The sequence below is a fragment of the Tachyglossus aculeatus genome, chromosome 14 (assembly GCF_015852505.1).
Source record: "Tachyglossus aculeatus isolate mTacAcu1 chromosome 14, mTacAcu1.pri, whole genome shotgun sequence".
Lineage (NCBI taxonomy): Eukaryota > Metazoa > Chordata > Mammalia > Monotremata > Tachyglossidae > Tachyglossus > Tachyglossus aculeatus.
Genome location: NC_052079.1, coordinates 11,599,769 through 11,619,567, shown reverse-complemented (window position 1 = coordinate 11,619,567; position 19,799 = coordinate 11,599,769). Strand labels below are relative to the sequence as shown.

General features: G+C 45.7%; 1 protein-coding gene across 2 annotated transcripts in view; it reads right to left on the bottom strand.

The window, feature by feature from the left end:
• Window positions 1-18,605, bottom strand: part of G2E3 (G2/M-phase specific E3 ubiquitin protein ligase) — a 35,807-nt gene extending 17,202 nt beyond the window's left edge. The window contains exons 1-5 of one of the 2 annotated variants that reach the window (XM_038756547.1): window positions 18,548-18,599; window positions 2,485-3,056; window positions 1,665-1,730; window positions 1,108-1,205; window positions 129-230 (exon numbers count right to left, since the gene is read on the bottom strand). In XM_038756547.1, coding sequence (XP_038612475.1) covers window positions 129-230; window positions 1,108-1,205; window positions 1,665-1,701 — 237 coding nt within the window. In that variant the 5' untranslated portion in view covers window positions 1,702-1,730; window positions 2,485-3,056; window positions 18,548-18,599. Of the gene's footprint in view, window positions 1-128; window positions 231-1,107; window positions 1,206-1,664; window positions 1,731-2,484; window positions 3,057-18,547 lie in introns of both variants that reach the window. The other variant, XM_038756548.1, reaches the window with a different exon arrangement.
• Between the last annotated feature and the right edge of the window lie 1,194 nt (window positions 18,606-19,799).

The following is a 19,799-nucleotide window of genomic DNA, read 5'->3' as shown; positions in this document are numbered from 1 at the left end:
TGATTTGTTTAAGTTGTTGGTGCCTCCTCAAAACCAGAGTGGAGGAATATGAGGGGATTGAGGACCACCACAAGTGAAACATTTACATTTCAGGTATTTGTAATAATGCTTAAAAGCTATATTCTTACCAGTTTGGAAGCTCTGTTTACTTCCTTTCTGATATCCTCTATCAGAAAACCATAAAAGCCTTCTTCTTCTTTACCTCTCTGCCAAATTCCACTTGACATCAACTAGAAATCCATAAAAAAAATTAGAAAGCAATAACAAAAGCCATATTTTTGCATCTTGAAGGTCCAAAATTTCAAAGGCTTATACCTCTGTGTTAGTTCAGCAACCTTGAGGCCCAAGGCTTTGATACAACTCCTATCATAGTTACCTTTCAATGCCACAGAAGGGAGAAAATATTAATTCATTTCATGTGCCAAGTCAAGATTGCCTCTGAGAATCAGATTGGGTCTAAAACCAGCAGCTGAGAATGTAATGCTAAAATGAGAAATAAGCTTTCATATGTTTCAAAAAAAATAATGTCATTTTAATCCTGAAAAATTATAGGTCATTTACTGAAAAACAGAAGGAATCTGAAGTGGGTAAACCTGATTGACAGGTGATATGGATTTCAGAAAACCAGTTCATACTATGGAAATTTGAACCTTATTTTGTTAAAACTTTGATAGGCTCTTTTACACAGGGACTCACGATGGTTAGCTCTGGAGTTATTTTTAGTCATACTACAAATAATTAATATAATGTAAAATAAGAGATTTAATAATATGGAAAGTTAGGAGATAGCCAGTGGAAAGAGCATGGGCCTGGGAATCTCGTTCTAATCCCAGCTCCACCACATGTCTGCTATGTGACCTTGGGCAGGACACTTGAACTTCTCAGAGTTTCAGTTATCTCATCTGTAAAATGGGGATTAAGACTGTGAGCCTCATGGGACATGGACCGTGTCTTACATTCTGATTATCTTGTAAACCCCAGCACTTAGTAGAATGCCCGACACAGCAAGCGCTTAATAGAGTAAAAACACCAACAAAACAGTTTTGAATAATTCTTAAAGGAATTAGAAACTTCTAAAATTTTTATCTAGCATGAAATCACACTTACCAAACAGTAATAATGTAAGGTGAGATTATGTTCCTGGTAGGTTTTCTTTTCTCCATATTTTTCAGGACAATCATCAGTTTGTCGGCAGAGAACGCAGGCTAATATCGTAAAAGGTTTTAAAAACAATAAACATCTTAGCAGAATATTTAATCAGAAGAGTATTAGAAAATGTAAACCTAAAATTGTATGTGCTCTTCCAGTCAGTATATCCCTTTCTTTGGGGGCAAAATATTTATCTTTCTATCTTGTCAAAACTTCAATGACACTCAAATGATTATGGTACTTGGAACTGTTTCAAGGGATCTCTTCGGCCTTCCTACTTTTTGTTGCCAAAGAAAGGCTGCACCATCACCCTGCACTGTACTAAGTGCTTGGGAGAATGTAACAGAATTAGCAGACAAGTTTCCTGCCCATAACAACCTTACAGTCTAGGACGGTATGTAGTTTAACATTGTTACTATGTTATTTTAAAACTAATCTCACTTGCTTTTAAGTTTCAACATCTACCAGCTACATTATGACTGTTAGAATGCCTGTCATTAAAAAATAGTACTTACCTTGACTCTGAAGGTGGCAACGGCTACTTTCATTCATGTTAGTGATATCCTTCTTCTAATCAATGACTAAAGAAAATTAAAACAAGTTGTAAAATATGCCTCTTTACTAACAGACATTAAATCAACATCAAATATATTACATCTGTTTTACAATTCAATGGGAACCTAGTCCAACTGAAATTTAACAGGTACTCCAATAGAAACTTTTCAAGTGTGCTTGTAAACTTAGTACAGACATTCCAACAGGTTGGGTTCCAAAAAATAAAAATAAAAATAAAAAATCAGAGCAAATAATGTTTTCTACCTCAGCCCAGTTTAGGGAATATAGAAGTTGGGTAGTAGTTTTGAGATTAACAGAGTATTAATTTATACTTTATACTTATATACTTTAATGGGAAAGGTGGGGAGGTACAGGATACTGGGCGGGGGAAGAAGGAAAATTTATATAACTGAAAACCAAAATGAATACATTAATTAGTAATTGCAATCAACTAATATACACTGCAGTGCAATGGGTCAGAGACAGAAGAACCAAGTGTAGGAAAAGCTAGGTTAGCTTGAGAGGAATGAGGGCAAGCTATGGCGCTCAGGGGAATATTATGTGACCTTTGGACATCTGATATTTGCCCCAACTCCAAAGCAGTTATGTACATTTCTTTAAATTATACATTCTAATTTACTTATTTACTCATATTAACATCAGTCTCCCCCTCACTGTAAGCTCATTATGGGCTGGAAAAGTGTCTGCTATTTCTGTTGTACTGTACTCTCCCAAGTGCTTAGTACAGTGCTGTGCACATCATAAGTGCTCAATACATACCATTGTTTGATTGATTTATAAAATGTGTTGAAGATGGGCATAAATAAGTATATGAGTGCGAGAGACGGCTGATGGGTTTATACAATTTAAGGTGGCAGGAATTAATCAGGGAAGGCTTACTGGAGGAGGAGGGAATGTAGGAAGGCTTTGAATATGGGGAAAGCACTGCAAGTTTGGTGGAGGGCCTTCCAAGCTAGGATAACATTGACTGAGGAGATAGTTGAGGGCAAGGCACAGTTAGCCTGGAAGGAATGAATCAAGTGACTCTGACAACAGCAGGGGAAGAGGACAGATAGGTCCATTGGGGGTGAATTGGTGGGCAGCCTATAAACAGGGAGAGGCTGAAGGCAGGGAGACCAGCAAGAAGGCCAATTGCAATAGTCTAGCCACTATGTGACCGTAGCTTGAACCAGGGTGGTGGTTGTTTGGGTGGAGAGGGAGGGGAGGAATTGGGAGATTGGTTGTGTAGGAAGAACCACCAGGACTTGGCAGTAGAAGTTCAAAGACAGTGAGGAGTCAAGGAAGACACTGAGGTTGCAGGGCTTCTGGATCCCGGAAAACGGTGTTAGCATCTGAAATGGGAAAGTGAAGAGAAGTGGATTTAGAGGAAAAAAATGAGTAGTTCTGCTTTAGATATATTGAGTTGGATGCATACAATTGGAGAAGTCCTGGAGGCAAGAGCAGATGAGGGACAGCGCTTAGTACAGCGCTAAGCGCTTAGTAGAGTGCTCTGCACACAGGAAGCGCTCAATGAATACGATTGAATGAATGATTACAAGTAAGACGTCAGGGCCAGAGAGAGATTTGGAAGTCATCTGCACAGGGATAGCAGCAGAAGCCATGTGTCTGAGGAGCTCCCCAAGAGAATGAGCCGGCAAACCAAACTGAGGAGTGCTCAGAGAGGCAGGAGGAGAACCCGGTTAATACTTTGTCAGCAAAACCAAATCCTGATAGTGTTTCAAGAAGGAAGGAGTGGGCCACGGTGGCAAAAAGCACCTGAGAAGTGGAGGGGGGTCAGGACAAAATATTAGCCCTATGGACTTGGCTAAAAAAGAGGTCAACGGTGATGTTAGAGAATGCAGGCTCGATGGAGTGAAGGGGTCCAAAGCCTGACTGTAGTGGTGGAGAAAAGCAGCATGGCACAGTGGATAGAGCCCAGGCCTAGGACTCAGAGGTCATGAGTTCTAACCCCGGCTCTGCCTCTTGTATGCTGTGTAACCTTGGGCAAGTCACTTCACTTCTCTGGGCCTCAGTTCCCTCATCTGTAAAATGGGGATTGCGACTGTGAGCCCCATATGGGACAGGGACTGTGTCCAACCCGATTTGCTTGCATCCGCCCCAGCGCTAAGTACAGTGCCTGACACATAATAAGCACTTCATTCATTCATTCAATAGTATTAATTGAGCGCTTACTGTGTGCAGAGCACTGTACTAAGCGCTTGGGAAGCCCAAGTTGGCAACATATAGAGACGGTCCCTACCCAACAGCGGGCTCACAGTCTAGAAGGGGGAGACAGACAACAAAACATATTAACAAAATAAAATAAATAGAATAAATATGTACAAGAAAAATAGAGTAATAAATATGTACAAACATATATACATATATTTACTTAATAGATGCCATTATTATTACTATTATTAAAAGAGTTGGTGAAGAGGAGCATTTGGAGAGGAATGGGAGCCGGGAGATGGGACAACAGCTCGAGGAAGCAGTGGGGGCCCAGGTGGCTTCTTTAGAATGGGGGTGGTTTTGAGGGGAAGGGGTCACTATCTTCAAAAGGTTGAAGATAGTAGTGAGGGAGGGGTGGGGAGTAGGACCAAGTCATGACTTTAGTGATGAGAGGGGAAAGAGTCAGGGATAGAGTCACCCCCTCAGGTACAGGGGGTGAATTTAGAGAGTAAGCCGAAATAGAGTGTCAAGGAAATGATGGGGAAACTTTGGGAGGGTCAATTTATCAGTATTTTTTCAGCCCTTCCTATACGCAAATCAAAGGATTGTGCTACGGACTCAGGCAAGTTTGAGATAAAATTCTAGTTTTCTATATGTAACTTATGCTTTTAAATTCTGTACAAGAAAAATGTGTTTCTGGCTGGCCCAGAAAAGATAACTTATGTAAATGTAGTCTATAGCTCCCTATTATTTATGAATCCATCTGTTAAGCTTCTCCGCCTTCGAAGATATCTCTAGAAAAGGAGAACCCTCATTCCCTGCTGCTCTCATATATGTTCTACCTTGCACTTACTCTCATCACTGGACAATACTGATTGAAACGTAAGTGATGTTCGTAATAATAAGAATTATAATGATGGCATTTATTAAGCGCTTACTCTGTGCAAAGCACTGTTCTAAGCGCTGGGGAGGTTACAAGGTGATCAGGTTGTCCCACGGGGGGCTCACAGTCTTCATCCCCATTTTACAGATGAGGGAACTGAGGCCCAGAGAAGTCAAGTGACTTGCCCAAAGTCACACAGCTGACAATTGGCGGAGCTGGGATTTGAACCCATGACCTCTGACTCCAAAATCTGGGCTCTTTCCACTGAGCCACACTGCTTCTCGTCGTGCTGGAAAAGTATACAAATGATTTTTTTTTTGCACAGGGCAATTGCATAATCATTTCCAAGAGTACTGATTCACCCATTTTATTCCATTATTAATATCTTTACTGATAACAAATTACATATTTTTTCTTTTTAAAAGGATAGGCATTCAATCCAGCTGTAAAGACAATCAATTGATCAATGGTATTTGAGCACTTACTCTGTGCAGAGCATTGAATTAAGCACTTAAATGAGTGTTTGATACAACAGAATTGGCAGACACGTTCCCTGCCCACAATGAGCTTACACTCTGGAGGAGGGACAGACATTAATATAAATACATTACAGATATGTACATAGGTGCTGTGGAGCTCAGTGTTATCTCTAGCTGAAGACAACAGCTTTAAAACTAGGATCTATGTATTACCTTGCCAAAGTGATTTAATGCAATTTTTAAACCAAATTTTACTTTCATTCAAAGTAAATTAAGCAATTATCAATAAAAACTTCAAATTTCAACTCAAAAAATAGTCAAGTTGTCATTCATATTGCACCATTACTCTCCAGTTAATAGTAGTGAAATGAAATTATACCACTTCCCCAATTCAAAAAACAATCAGCATATACACAATTTACATTTTCATGTGACACTTTCAATCCACTGTCACAGTTTACATCATGTATATATTTATATAGCTGACATTTTTTAACAACCCATTTTATACATGGCTGATAAAAAAAAACGAGAAGAGTAGGAAAGGGAGACAACAAACATCAGAATGTTCTGAGATGGCTGATCCCGACTTGGCGGGGAAAATGCAGCAGAATTGTAGGTTTTCCCATATTTATTCCCATAAATGCTGCATTGTTTTTGCATAATTTCCACAACCCCAAAACAGGAGGGGCTGTTCCACAGGTAAGCGAAAAGGGGAGCGATAAGGGGAGGGGCTGTTACACAGCGATAAGGGGAGCACAAGAAAGAATAGGAAAAGAAAAGGAGGGGGAAAAAAAGAGCATGTGATTTCCACTGCACTCTTCCAAATGTAGCATTCAATAGGTACTCAATGAATACAAGGTAACCTCCCTTCCTGTTTCTCCTTTCTACCCTAGAGTCCCCCATTAAAAAAACCCAAAAACTCCTTTTCATTCATTCAATCATATTTATCGAGCGCTGTGTGCAAAGCACTGAACTAAGCGCTTGGGAGAGTACAAATGTGATGTAGGAGGCACTGGGGAATGTAATCAATCAATTGTATTTTATTATTATTATTATTATTATTATCATCATCATTATGGTATTTAAGCGCTTACTACGTGCCAGGCACTATACTAAGCGTTGGGGTGGATACAAGCAACTCAGGTTGAACACAGTCCCTGTCCCATATGGGGCTCACAGTCTCAATGCCCATTTTACAGATGAGGTAACTTAGGCCTAGAGAAGTGAAGTGTCTTGCTCAAGGTCACACAGCAGACAAGTGGCAGAGCCGGGATTAGAACTCATGACCTTCTGTCTCCCAGGCCCGGGCTCTATCCTCTCTGCCATACTGCTTCTCTGTTGAGCGCTTACTATGTGCAAAACACTGTACTAAGTGTTTGGGAGTGTACAGGATAACAGAGTAGGTAGACACATTACTTGCCCATAATCTAGAGAGGGAGATAGACATTAATTAATTTGCAGGACGAGGACGAGATTGGCTTAGTGGATAGAGCATGGGTCTAAGAGTCAGAATTTGTACTTCCCAAGCGCTTAGTACAGTGCTCTGCACACAGTAAGCGCTCAATAAATACGATTGATGATGATGACCTGGGTTCTAATCCCCACTCGCCCACATGTCTACTGTGTGACTTTGGGCAAGTCACAACTTCTTTGGGCCTCAGTTACCTCATCTGCAAAATTAAGACTGTGAGCCCCATATGGGACAGAGACTGTATCCTACCTGATTAATTTGTATCTACCTCAGTGCTTAGAACGGTGCTTGGCACCTAATAAGCACTTAACAAGTATAATAATAAGGTTGGCGTGAGAGAGATGAAATTGAAGTACAACTAGGTTGGTAATTAGAGGAGCGAAATGTGCGGGCTAGGTTGTAGTAGGAGTGAGTTAGGAGGGGGCAATATGAATTAGTTTTTTTAAAGCCGATGGTAAGGAGTTTCTGTTTGATGCGGAGGTGGATGGGCAACCACTGGAGGTTCTTGAGGAGATTCATTAACTGAACGTTTTTGTAGAAAAATGAACTGGGCAGCAGGATGAAGTGTGGACCGGAGGGAGAGGAGGCAGGGAGGTCAGCAAGAAAGCTGATAAGGTAATCAAGGAGGGATAGGGTAAGTGCTTGGATTAGCGCGTAGCAGTTTGGATGGAGAGGAAATGGCAGATTTTAGCGATCTCTTCTGGAGATACTACTGGGAAAGATGGGAGAGTTGAAGAAGGGGCAGGAGGAGGGAAGGACTGGAGAGCAGCAGGAGGATTTTTAAGGCGATCAAACCTGGTAGTTTCAATTTTCTCTAAGAAGATCTAGGCCAGGACACGAGGGGCGAGAGATGGGGTATGGCGGGGGGCAGGAGGTTTGAAGAGGAAGTTTAATGCAGGAACAGTTGCAATGGGTATGTGTGATAATAAGCATGGAGAAACAGTTTTGCCGGGCAGAGGAGAGGACAGAGTTAAAGCAAGCAAGGGTAAACTTGAAGTGGACAAGGTCTAGATTTCCCCCAGCAGCACTAGTGAAGGAAAAGGATTGTGGAGGTGATCCAGGGCTGTGGGTTAGTGGTATGGGAACGACGAAGGGACAGAGGAGCGAGTGAGCTGAGTTCAGTAGAGAGGGTGGTGTTGAGGGGGTCAATTTGGTCATCAAGAGACGGTAGTTTGGCTAAATGGGGCATGTAAAAGATGTAAAAGGCAAAAGACACAGCCCCTGCTCTCAAGGAATCTATTCGGGGGAGACAAGAGGGCCCGCATTTCCAACTAACAGGCAAGAGTAATAGCTACAAATAATAGAGAAAATAATGAAATATAAATATACACTTGACGTATGCTAAAGTTTGATGAGGTAGCATGACCAAGAAGATTGAAGATTATCCAAATACTGTGACTATTACTGAAGATAACGATTTGCGATTCTACCCCGCTTACACCTAAATAAGAGGAAGTGTGCTTAAATTGCAGCAGGAGGGATTATCTCAAAACAAGCATGGCATGATTATTCAGGACACTGTTTACTGTCAGACCAGTTAGACACAGTCATTCAAGATGTTCAATATGGCTCTGGTGACGGTGTTGATTGTTTTAAACAAACTGTAGCAAACTGGTCAGATTAAATTAGTCTCTTCCCCAGATAACAGTGCTGTTGGCACAAATGAAAACTTTCTGATTTTGCCTATTACGATATGGGGGCAAGGGAGATGATGGCATCTCTTTCTGGAAATCTTAAGAATAAAGTGAGCATAAGTGTGGTCCTCGAGACGTCTTCATTTTTCCTAATTGTCGCCTTATACGTAATGTCACTGGGAATTACAATCCAATTTAGGAGATTACAGAAATCAATTTATACCTTCTCTCTAGTACATAATTGTAGGTTGTCACAACACCACACAAAAGCGGTATTATACGAATCACCCAATAATCAAAAAACACGGCCCATGTCCATACATTTTATACTATACCAGTAACAACAGTCAAAATGTCACATTGCTGTGTGGGGAAAAAGCAGCTTTCAAAATCTACTGCATTCAATCAAAACTGAGCCCAGGTTGGCAGTGAGCGAATCTTTACCATCTGTTGGTAGCATATGTGAAACGAATGGTGGGCTCTACCCAATACTCAGTGGATGGGTATAGCTGGCATTATTGCTGCCAGCTTTAGGAAAGAGGCCAAGAATCGACAGAGCACGAAAACTGAACGAAAACTGAATGAATATTATCCTGATCGGTTTCTCCTGGCCTGTGCTATAGTTCTTCGGCTACGAATGAGAAGAGAACCGATTTAAGTTTTACTTCGTGGTTATATTTATTCTGGATAAATATAATTTAAACACCCAGTTATAATTCCTGCTGCGTGGCATTTAAGGATCGTCTGTACATAGTACAGGTTATTGTCTTTGGCACCTTGACCATTTTTACAACTGCAGCATTTGGAAACCATTTACAGTTCCAATTATTCGAAAGGCCACCGCTGTGGAAGCAAAGTTGTACACTAAGCCTGGAGAAAAATCTGCTTTTGGTCATTCATTCACTCCTTCAATCCTATTTATTGAGCGCTTACTGTGTGCACAGCACTGTACTAAGCGCTTGGGAAGTACAAGGTGGTAAGAGATAGAGGCGGTCCCTACCTAAGAAAGGGCTCGCAGTCTAGAAGGGGGAGACAGACAACAAAACAAGGAGACAGGTGTCAAAACCGTCAGAATAAATAGAATTATAGTACTACGCACATCATTAATAAAATATAGTAAATATGTACAAGTAAAATAATCAATTCTAATTGTTCTGACGATTTTGCCACCTGTCTCCATGCTTCGTTTTGTTGTCTGTCTCCTCCCCCTACTAGACTGTGAGCCTGTTGTTGGGTTGGGACCGTCTCTATATGTTGCCGACTTGTACTTCCCAAGCGCTTAGTCCAGAGCTCTGCACACAGTAAGCGCTCAATAAATACGACTGAATGAATATACAAGTACATCTTGGGAGCAAAATTCTCCTTCAAAGCCTAAGGATCCCAGGCCATGGAATGAACAAGGGGAAGGAGGCAGGGCTGCGGTTTTAAGAATGTTTTCCCTACCATTATCTCAACAACAAAAGGCGTTTGCTACATGGGGCTTTCACAGCTGTTATTTCATCCTGCACAACATGCCCTGAATTCAACCAGAAAAGGGTCTCGGGTTTAAGCGGAACCTGAAAAACGTCAACAGGGGAACTAAACCACTTTCCCCCAAACGGCTCGGATTTCGCTTTAAATCCCCACGAGGAACTGGAAAGAATGTCAGTCCCTCGACACAATTCTCCGGCGGAGAAGCAGCGCGGCTCAGTGGAAAAGAGCGGGGGCTTTGGAGTCGGTGGTCATGGGTTCAAATCTTAGCCCGCCAATTGTCTAGACTGTGAGCCTGTTGGTGGGTAGGGACCGTCTCTATTTGTGGCCGACATGTACTTCCCAAGTGCTTAGTACAGTGCTCTGCACACAGGAAGCACTCAGTAATGTGTATATAGCTTTAATTCTATTTAGTCTGATTGTATTGACACCTACTTGTTTTGTTTTATTGTCTGCCTCCCCCTTCTAGATTGTGTGCCCGTTGTTGGGTAGGGACCGTCTCTGTTGCCGACTTGTACTTCCCAAGCGCTTAGTCCACTGCTCTGCATTCATTCATTCATTCAGTCGCATTTATTGAGCGCTTACTGTGTGCAGAGCACTGGACTAAGTGCTTGAAGTGCTCAACAAATACGATTGAATGAATGAATGAATGGTCAGCTGAGTGACTGTGGACAAGTCACTTCACTTCTCTGGGCCTCAGTTCCCCCGTCTGGAAAATGGGGATGAAGACTGAGCCCCAAAGTGGGACAACCCGCTCACCTTGTAGCCTCCCCAGCGCTTTGCACAGAGTAAGCGCTTAATCAATGCCATCATTATTATTATTCTATTCGGTCCCGCTGCGTGCACTTGGAGAAGCAGTGCAGTGGAAAGAGCCCGGGCTTTGGAGTCAGAGGTCCTGGGTTCAAATCCCTACTCCGCCACTTGTCTGCTGTGTGACTTTGGGCAAGTCACTTCACTTCTCTGGGCCTCAGTCACCTCATCTGTCAAATGGGGATGAGCCCCACATGGGACAACCTGATCACCTTGTAACCTCCCCAGCGCTTAGAACAGTGCTTTGCACCTAGTAAGCGCTTAATAAATGCCATCATTATTATTATTATTATATATACAGGTGCAGTGGGGACGGGAAGGAGGTAGGGCGGGGGGATGGGGAGGAGGTTCAGTGTGGGAAGGCCTCCTGGAGGAGGTGAGCTCTCAGTAGGGCTTTGAAGGGAGGAAGAGAGCGAGCTTGGCGGTTTCAATTGTATTTATTGAGCGCTTACTGTGTGCAGAGCACTGTACTAAGCGCTTGGGAAGTCCAAGTTAGCAGCATATGGAGACGGTCCCTCCCCAAAAGTGGGGTCACAGTCTAGAAGGATGTGCGGAGGGAGGGCATTCCGGGCCAGGGGGAGGACGTGGGCGGGGGTCGACGGCGGGACGGGCGAGAACGAGGCCCAGTGAGGAGGTGAGCCGCGGAGAGAAGCAGCGTGGCTCAGTGGAAAGAGCCCGGGCTTTGGAGTCAGAGGTCATGGGTTCAAATCCCGGCTCCGCCACTTGTCAGCTGGGTGACTTTGGGCAAATCATTTAACTTCTCTGGGCCTCAGTTCCCTCATCTGTAAAATGGGGATGAAGACTGTGAGCCCCCCGTGGGACAACCTCATCACCTAGTAACCTCCCCAGCACTTAGAACAGTGCTTTGCACATAGTAAGCGCTTAGTAAATACTATCATTATCACCTCCCTTCTAGACTGTGAGCCCGCTGTTGGGTAGGGACCGTCTCTGTAGGTTGCCAAGTTGGACTTCCCAAGCGCTTAGTCCAGTGCTCTGCACACAGGAAGCGCTCAATACATATGATTGAATGAATGAATGACTTTCCAAGCGCTTAAGTCCCGTGCTCTGCACGCAGGAAGCGCTCACTACATACGATAGAATGAATGAATGAACTTGGCCTTCCCAAGCGCTTAGTCCAGTGCTCTGCAGACAGGAAGCGCTCAATAAATACGGTTGAATGAATGAATGAACTTGGCCTTCCCAAGTGCTCAGTCCAGTGCTCTGCACACAGGAAGCGCTCAATACATATGACTGAATGAATGAATGAATGACTTTCCAAGTGCTTAGTCCCGTGCTCTGCACGCAGGAAGCGCTCAATACATACGATAGAATGAATGAATGAACTTGGCCTTCCCAAGCGCTTAGTCCAGTGCTCTGCACACAGGAAGTGCTCAATACATACGATTGAATGAAGTTGGATTTTCCAAGCACTTAGTCCAGTGCTCTGCCCACAGGAAGCGCTCAATACATACGATTCAATGAATGAATGAACTTGGCCTTCCCAAGCGCTTAGTCCAGTGCTCTGCACACAGGAAGCGCTCAATACATACGATTGAATGAATGAATGAACTTAGCCTTCCCAAGCACTTAATCCAGTGCTCTGCACATAGGAAGCGCTCAATACATACGATTGAATGAACTTGGCCTTCCCAAGCGCTGAGTCCAGTGCTCTGCACACAGGAAGCGCTCAATACATACGACTGAATGAATGAATGACTTCCCAAGCGCTTAGTCCCATGCTCTGCACGCAGGAAGTGCTCAATACATACGATAGAATGAATGAATGAAGTTGGCCTTCCCAAGCGCTTAGTCCAGTGCTCTGCACACAGGAAGTGCTCAATACATACGATTGAATGAATGAATGACTTCCCAAGCGCTTAGTCCCGTGCCCTGCACACAGGAAGCGCTCAATACGTACGATTGAATGAATGAATGAACTTGTCCTTCCCAAGCGCTTAGTCCAGTGCTCTGCACCCAGAAAGCGCTCAATACATACGATTGAATGAATGAATGAACTTGGCCTTCCCAAGCGCTTAGTCCAGCGCTCTGCACACAGGAAGCGCTCAATACATACGATTGAATTTATGAAGTTGGCCTTCCCAAGCGCTTACTCCAGTGCTCTGCACGCAGGAAGCGCTCAATACGTACGATTGAATGAATGAATGACTTCCCGAGCGCTTAATCCCGTGTTCGGCACACAGGAAGCGCTCAATACGTACGATTGAATGAATGAATGACTTCCCAAGCGCCTAGTCCCGTGCTCTGCACACAGGAAGCGCTCAATAGATACGATTGAATGAATGAACTTGGCCTTCCCAAGCGCTTAGTCCAGTGCTCTGCACACAGTAAGCGCTCAATAAATACGACTGAATGAATGAACTTGTCCTTCCCAAGAGCTTAGTCCAGTGCTCTGCACGCAGGAAGCGCTCAATACGTACGATTGAATGAGTGAACTTGGCCTTCCCAAGCGCTTAGTCCAGTGCCCTGCACACAGTAAGCGCTCAATAAATACGACTGAATGAATGAACTTGTCCTTCCCAAGAGCTTAGTCCAGTGCTCTGCACGCAGGAAGCGCTCAATACGTACGATTGAATGAATGAACTTGTCCTTCCCAAGCGCTCAGTCCAGTGCTCTGCACGCAGGAAGCGCTCAATACATACGATTGAATGAATGAATGAACTTGTCCTTCCCAAGCGCTTACTCCAGTGCTCTGCACGCCGGAAGCGCTCAAGCCGTACGATTGAATGAATGAATGAATGACTTCCCAAGCGCTTAATCCCATGCTGTGCACGCAGGGAGCGCTCAATAAATACAACTGAATGAATGACTGTTCATTCAACTGAACGAATGAATATCACCATCATCATCAATCGTATTTATTGAGCGCTCACTATGTGCAGAGCACTGGACTAAGCGCTTGGGAAGCACAAATTGGCAACATATAGAGACAGCCCCTACCCAACAGTGGGCTCACAGTCTAAAAATACAGTGCCAAGCGCTTAGTACAGTGCTCTGCACATAGTAAGCGCTCACTAAATACGATTGATGATGACTGAATGAATGAAAGAACTTGTCCCTCCCAAGCGCTTAGTCCCGTGCTCTGCACGCAGGAAGCGCTCAATACGTACGACTGAATGAATGAATGACTTCCCAAGCGCCTAGTCCCGTGCCCTGCATGCAGGGAGCGCTCAATAAATACAACTGAATGAATGACTGTTCATTCAACTGAACGAATGAATATCACCATCATCATCAATCGTACTTATTGAGCGCTCACTATGTGCAGAGCACTGGACTACGCGCTTGGGAAGTACAAATTGGCAACATACAGAGGCAGTCCCTACCCAAGTGGGCTCACAGTCTAAAAATACAGTGCCAAGCGCTTAGCACAGTGCCCAAGCGCTTAGTCCAGTGCTCTGCACATAGTAAGCGCTCAATAAATACGATTGACGATGACAATGAATGACTGACCTTGTCCCTCCCAAGCGCTTAGTCCCGTGCTCTGCACGCTGGAAGCGCTCAATCCGTACGATTGAATGAATGAATGACTTCCCAAGCGCTTAATCCCGCGCTGTGCACGCAGGGAGCGCTCAATAAATACAACTGAATGAATGACTGTTCATTCAACTGAACGAATGAATGCAGTGCCAAGCGCTTAGTACAGTGCCCAAGCGCTTAGCACAGTGCTCTGCACACAGTAAGCGCTCAATAAATACGATTGGCGATGACTGAATGAATGACTGAACTTGTCCCTCCCAAGCGCTTAGTCCCGTGCTCTGCACGCAGGAAGCGCTCAAGACGTACGACTGAATGAATGAATGAATGACTTCCCAAGCGCTTAATCCCGTGCTGTGCACGCAGGGAGCGCTCAATAAATACAACTGAATGAATGACTGTTCATTCAACTGAACGAATGAATACAGTGCCAAGCGCTTAGTACAGTGCTCTGCACATAGTAAGCGCTCAATAAATACGATTGGCGATGACTGAATGAATGACTGAACTTGTCCCTCCCAAGCGCTTAGTCCCGTGCTCTGCAAGCAGGAAGCGCTCAAGACGTACGACTGAATGAATGAATGACTTCCCAAGCGCTTAGTCCCGCGCTGTGCACGCAGGGAGCGCTCAATAAATACAACTGAATGAATGACTGTTCATTCAACTGAACGAATGAATGCAGTGCCAAGCGCTTAGCACAGTGCTCTGCACATAGTAAGCGCTCAATAAATACGATTGACGATGACAATGAATGACTGACCTTGTCCCTCCCAAGCGCTTAGTCCCGTGCTCTGCACGCTGGAAGTGCTCAATCCGTACGATTGAATGAATGAATGACTTCCCAAGCGCTTAATCCCGTGCTGTGCACGCAGGGAGCGCTCAATAAATACAACTGAATGAATGACTGTTCATTCAACTGAACGAATGAATACAGTGCCAAGCGCTTAGTACAGTGCCCAAGCGCTTAGCACAGTGCTCCGCACATAGTAAGCGCTCAATAAATACGATTGGTGATGAATGAATGAATGACTGAACTTGTCCCTCCCAAGCGCTTAGTCCCGTGCTCTGCACGCAGGAAGCGCTCAATAAATACAACTGAATGAATGACTGTTCATTCAACTGAACGAATGAATATCACCATCATCATCAATCGTACTTATTGAGCGCTCACTATGTGCAGAGCACTGGACTAAGCGCTTGGGAAGTACAAATTGGCAACATACAGAGACAGTCCCTACCCAACAGTGGGCTCACAGTCTAAAAATACAGTGCCAAGCGCTTAGCACAGTGCCCAAGCACTTAGTCCAGTGCTCTGCACATAGTAAGCGCTCAATAAATACGATTGACGATGACAATGAATGACTGACCTTGTCCCTCCCAAGCGCTTAGTCCCGTGCTCTGCACGCAGGAAGCGCTCAAGACGTACGACTGAATGAATGAATGAATGACTTCCCAAGCGCTTAATCCCGTGCTGTGCACGCAGGGAGCGCTCAATAAATACAACTGAATGAATGACTGTTCATTCAACTGAACGAATGAATACAGTGCCAAGCGCTTAGTACAGTGCTCTGCACATAGTAAGCGCTCAATAAATACGATTGGCGATGACTGAATGAATGACTGAACTTGTCCCTCCCAAGCGCTTAGTCCCGTGCTCTGCAAGCAGGAAGCGCTCAAGACGTACGACTGAATGAATGAATGACTTCCCAAGCGCTTAGTCCCGCGCTGTGCACGCAGGGAGCGCTCAATAAATACAACTGAATGAATGACTGTTCATTCAACTGAACGAATGAATGCAGTGCCAAGCGCTTAGCACAGTGCTCTGCACATAGTAAGCGCTCAATAAATACGATTGACGATGACAATGAATGACTGACCTTGTCCCTCCCAAGCGCTTAGTCCCGTGCTCTGCACGCTGGAAGTGCTCAATCCGTACGATTGAATGAATGAATGACTTCCCAAGCGCTTAATCCCGTGCTGTGCACGCAGGGAGCGCTCAATAAATACAACTGAATGAATGACTGTTCATTCAACTGAACGAATGAATACAGTGCCAAGCGCTTAGTACAGTGCCCAAGCGCTTAGCACAGTGCTCCGCACATAGTAAGCGCTCAATAAATACGATTGGTGATGAATGAATGAATGACTGAACTTGTCCCTCCCAAGCGCTTAGTCCCGTGCTCTGCACGCAGGAAGCGCTCAAGACGTACGACTGAATGAATGAATGACTTCCCAAGCGCTTAGTCCCGTGCTCTGCACACAGGAAGCGCTCAATAAATACAACTGAATGAATGACTGTTCATTCAACTGAACGAATGAATATCACCATCATCATCAATCGTACTTATTGAGCGCTCACTATGTGCAGAGCACTGGACTAAGCGCTTGGGAAGTACAAATTGGCAACATACAGAGACAGTCCCTACCCAACAGTGGGCTCACAGTCTAAAAATACAGTGCCAAGCGCTTAGCACAGTGCCCAAGCACTTAGTCCAGTGCTCTGCACATAGTAAGCGCTCAATAAATACGATTGACGATGACAATGAATGACTGACCTTGTCCCTCCCAAGCGCTTAGTCCCGTGCTCTGCACGCAGGAAGCGCTCAAGACGTACGATTGAATGAATGAATGACTTCCCAAGCGCTTAGTCCCGTGCTGTGCACGCAGGGAGCGCTCAATAAATACAACTGAATGAATGACTGTTCATTCAACTGAACGAATGAATGCAGTGCCAAGCGCTTAGTACAGTGCCCAAGCGCTTAGCACAGTGCTCTGCACACAGTAAGCGCTCAATAAATACGATTGGCGATGACTGAATGAATGACTGAACTTGTCCCTCCCAAGCGCTTAGTCCCGTGCTCTGCACGCAGGAAGCGCTCAAGCCGTACGATTGAATGAATGAATGAATGACTTCCCAAGCGCTTAATCCCGCGCTGTGCACGCAGGGAGCGCTCAATAAATACAACTGAATGAATGACTGTTCATTCAACTGAACGAATGAATACAGTGCCAAGCGCTTAGTACAGTGCTCTGTACATAGTAAGCGCTCAATAAATACGATCGATGATGACTGAATGAATGAACTTGTCCCTCCCAAGCGCTTAGTCCCGTGCTCTGCACGCAGGAAGCGCTCAAGACGTACGACTGAATGAATGAATGACTTCCCAAGCGCTTAGTCCCGTGCTGTGCACGCAGGGAGCGCTCAATAAATACAACTGAATGAATGACTGTTCATTCAACTGAACGAATGAATGCAGTGCCAAGCGCTTAGTACAGTGCTCTGCACATAGTAAGCGCTCAATAAATACGATTGATGATGACTGAATGAATGAACTTGTCCCTCCCAAGCGCTTAGTCCCGTGCTCTGCACGCAGGAAGCGCTCAAGCCGTACGATTGAATGAATGAATGAATGACTTCCCAAGCGCTTAATCCCGTGCTGTGCACGCAGGGAGCGCTCAATAAATACAACTGAATGAATGACTGTTCATTCAACTGAACGAATGAATACAGTGCCAAGCGCTTAGTACAGTGCTCTGCACATAGTAAGCGCTCAATAAATACGATTGGCGATGACTGAATGAATGACTGAACTTGTCCCTCCCAAGCGCTTAGTCCCGTGCTCTGCACGCAGGAAGCGCTCAAGACGTACGACTGAATGAATGAATGACTTCCCAAGCGCTTAGTCCCGCGCTGTGCACGCAGGGAGCGCTCAATAAATACAACTGAATGAATGACTGTTCATTCAACTGAACGAATGAATGCAGTGCCAAGCGCTTAGCACAGTGCTCTGCACATAGTAACCGCTCAATAAATACGATTGATGATGACTGAATGAATGAACTTGTCCCTCCCAAGCGCTTAGTCCCGTGCTCTGCACGCAGGAAGCGCTCAATCCGTACGATTGAATGAATGAATGACTTCCCAAGCGCTTAATCCCGTGCTGTGCACGCAGGGAGCGCTCAATAAATACAACTGAATGAATGACTGTTCATTCAACTGAACGAATGAATACAGTGCCAAGCGCTTAGTACAGTGCCCAAGCGCTTAGCACAGTGCTCTGCACATAGTAGGCGCTCAATAAATACGATTGATGATGACTGAATGAATGAACTTGTCCCTCCCAAGCGCTTAGTCCCGTGCTCTGCACGCAGGAAGCGCTCAAGACGTACGACTGAATGAATGACTTCCCAAGCGCTTAGTCCCGTGCTCTGCACGCAGGGAGCGCTCAATAAATACAACTGAATGAATGACTGTTCATTCAACTGAACGAATGAATGCAGTGCCAAGCGCTTAGCACAGTGCTCTGCACATAGTAAGCGCTCAATAAAAACGATCGGTGACGAATGAATGAATGAGGAGCGGGTTCGGCGGAGGGTTTTCGTCAGGGGAGACAAAGCCCCGCGCGCGCCCCCCCCCGCTACTCACCGGCGCGGCTGAGGGACCGACTGACGAGGGACGGACTGACGGACTGACCGCCTGACGGACGGACTGACTGACTGACTGACTGACTGACTGACTGACTGACGGACCGCCTGACTGAGGGGGGCCGCCGCCGCCGCCGCCGCCGCCGCCGCCGCCGTCCTCCTCCCTCAGCGCGAGCCGGGCGACGTGGGGGGGCGGGGGGGGCGGAGTGGGGGGGGGAACCCCGCCAACGGCCGCGCAGATTCAAATTCCTTCCACTTCCGGCCGCGACCCGGAAGTGGCGCGAGCCCCCGCCACGCCCATCGTGACGGCGGGGGGGGGCGGGGGGGGGCGTGAGGGGCGGTGGGGGGCGTGAGGGGCGGGGAGGGGCGTGAGGGGCGGGGGTGTGAGGGGGGGCGTGAGGGGGCGGGGGGGGGCGTGAGGGGGGCGCGTGAGGGGAGGGGGGCGCGTGAGGGGTGGGGGGGAGGGGGTTGCCCTCAGTCAGTCAGTCAGTCAGTCAGTCAATCAGTCAGTCAGTCATTCAGTCAGTCATTCAGTCAGTCATTCATTCAATCGTATTTATTGAGCGCTTAACGGTGTGCAGAGCACTGTACTAAGCGCTTGGGAAGGACAAGTCGGCAACACATAGAGACAGTCCCTCCCCAACAGCGGGCTCCCAGTCTAGAAGGATTCATTCATTCATTCAATCGTATTTATTGAGCGCTTCCCGCGTACAGAGCACTGTGCTAAGCGCTCGGGAAGGACAAGTCGGCAACCTAGAGAGACGGTCCCTCCCCAACAGCGGGCTCCCAGTCTAGAAGGATTCATTCATTCATTCAATCGTATTTATTGAGCGCTTCCCGCGTACAGAGCACTGTGCTAAGCGCTCGGGAAGGACAAGTCGGCAACCTAGAGAGACGGTCCCTCCCCAACAGCGGGCTCCCAGTCTAGAAGGATTCATTCATTCATTCAATCGTATTTATTGAACGCTTCCCGCGTACAGAGCACTGTGCTAAGCGCTCGGGAAGGACAAGTCGGCAACCTAGAGAGACGGTCCCTCCCCAACAGCGGGCTCACAGTCTAGAAGGATTCATTCATTCATTCAATCGTATTTATTGAGCGCTTCCTGTGTGCAGAGCACTGTGCTAAGCGCTTGGGAAGGACAAGTTGGCAACATCTAGAGACGGTCCCTACCCAACATTCATTCAATCGTATTTATTGAGCGCTTCCTGTGTGCAGAGCACTGGACTAAGCGCTCGGGAAGTCCCAGTTGGCA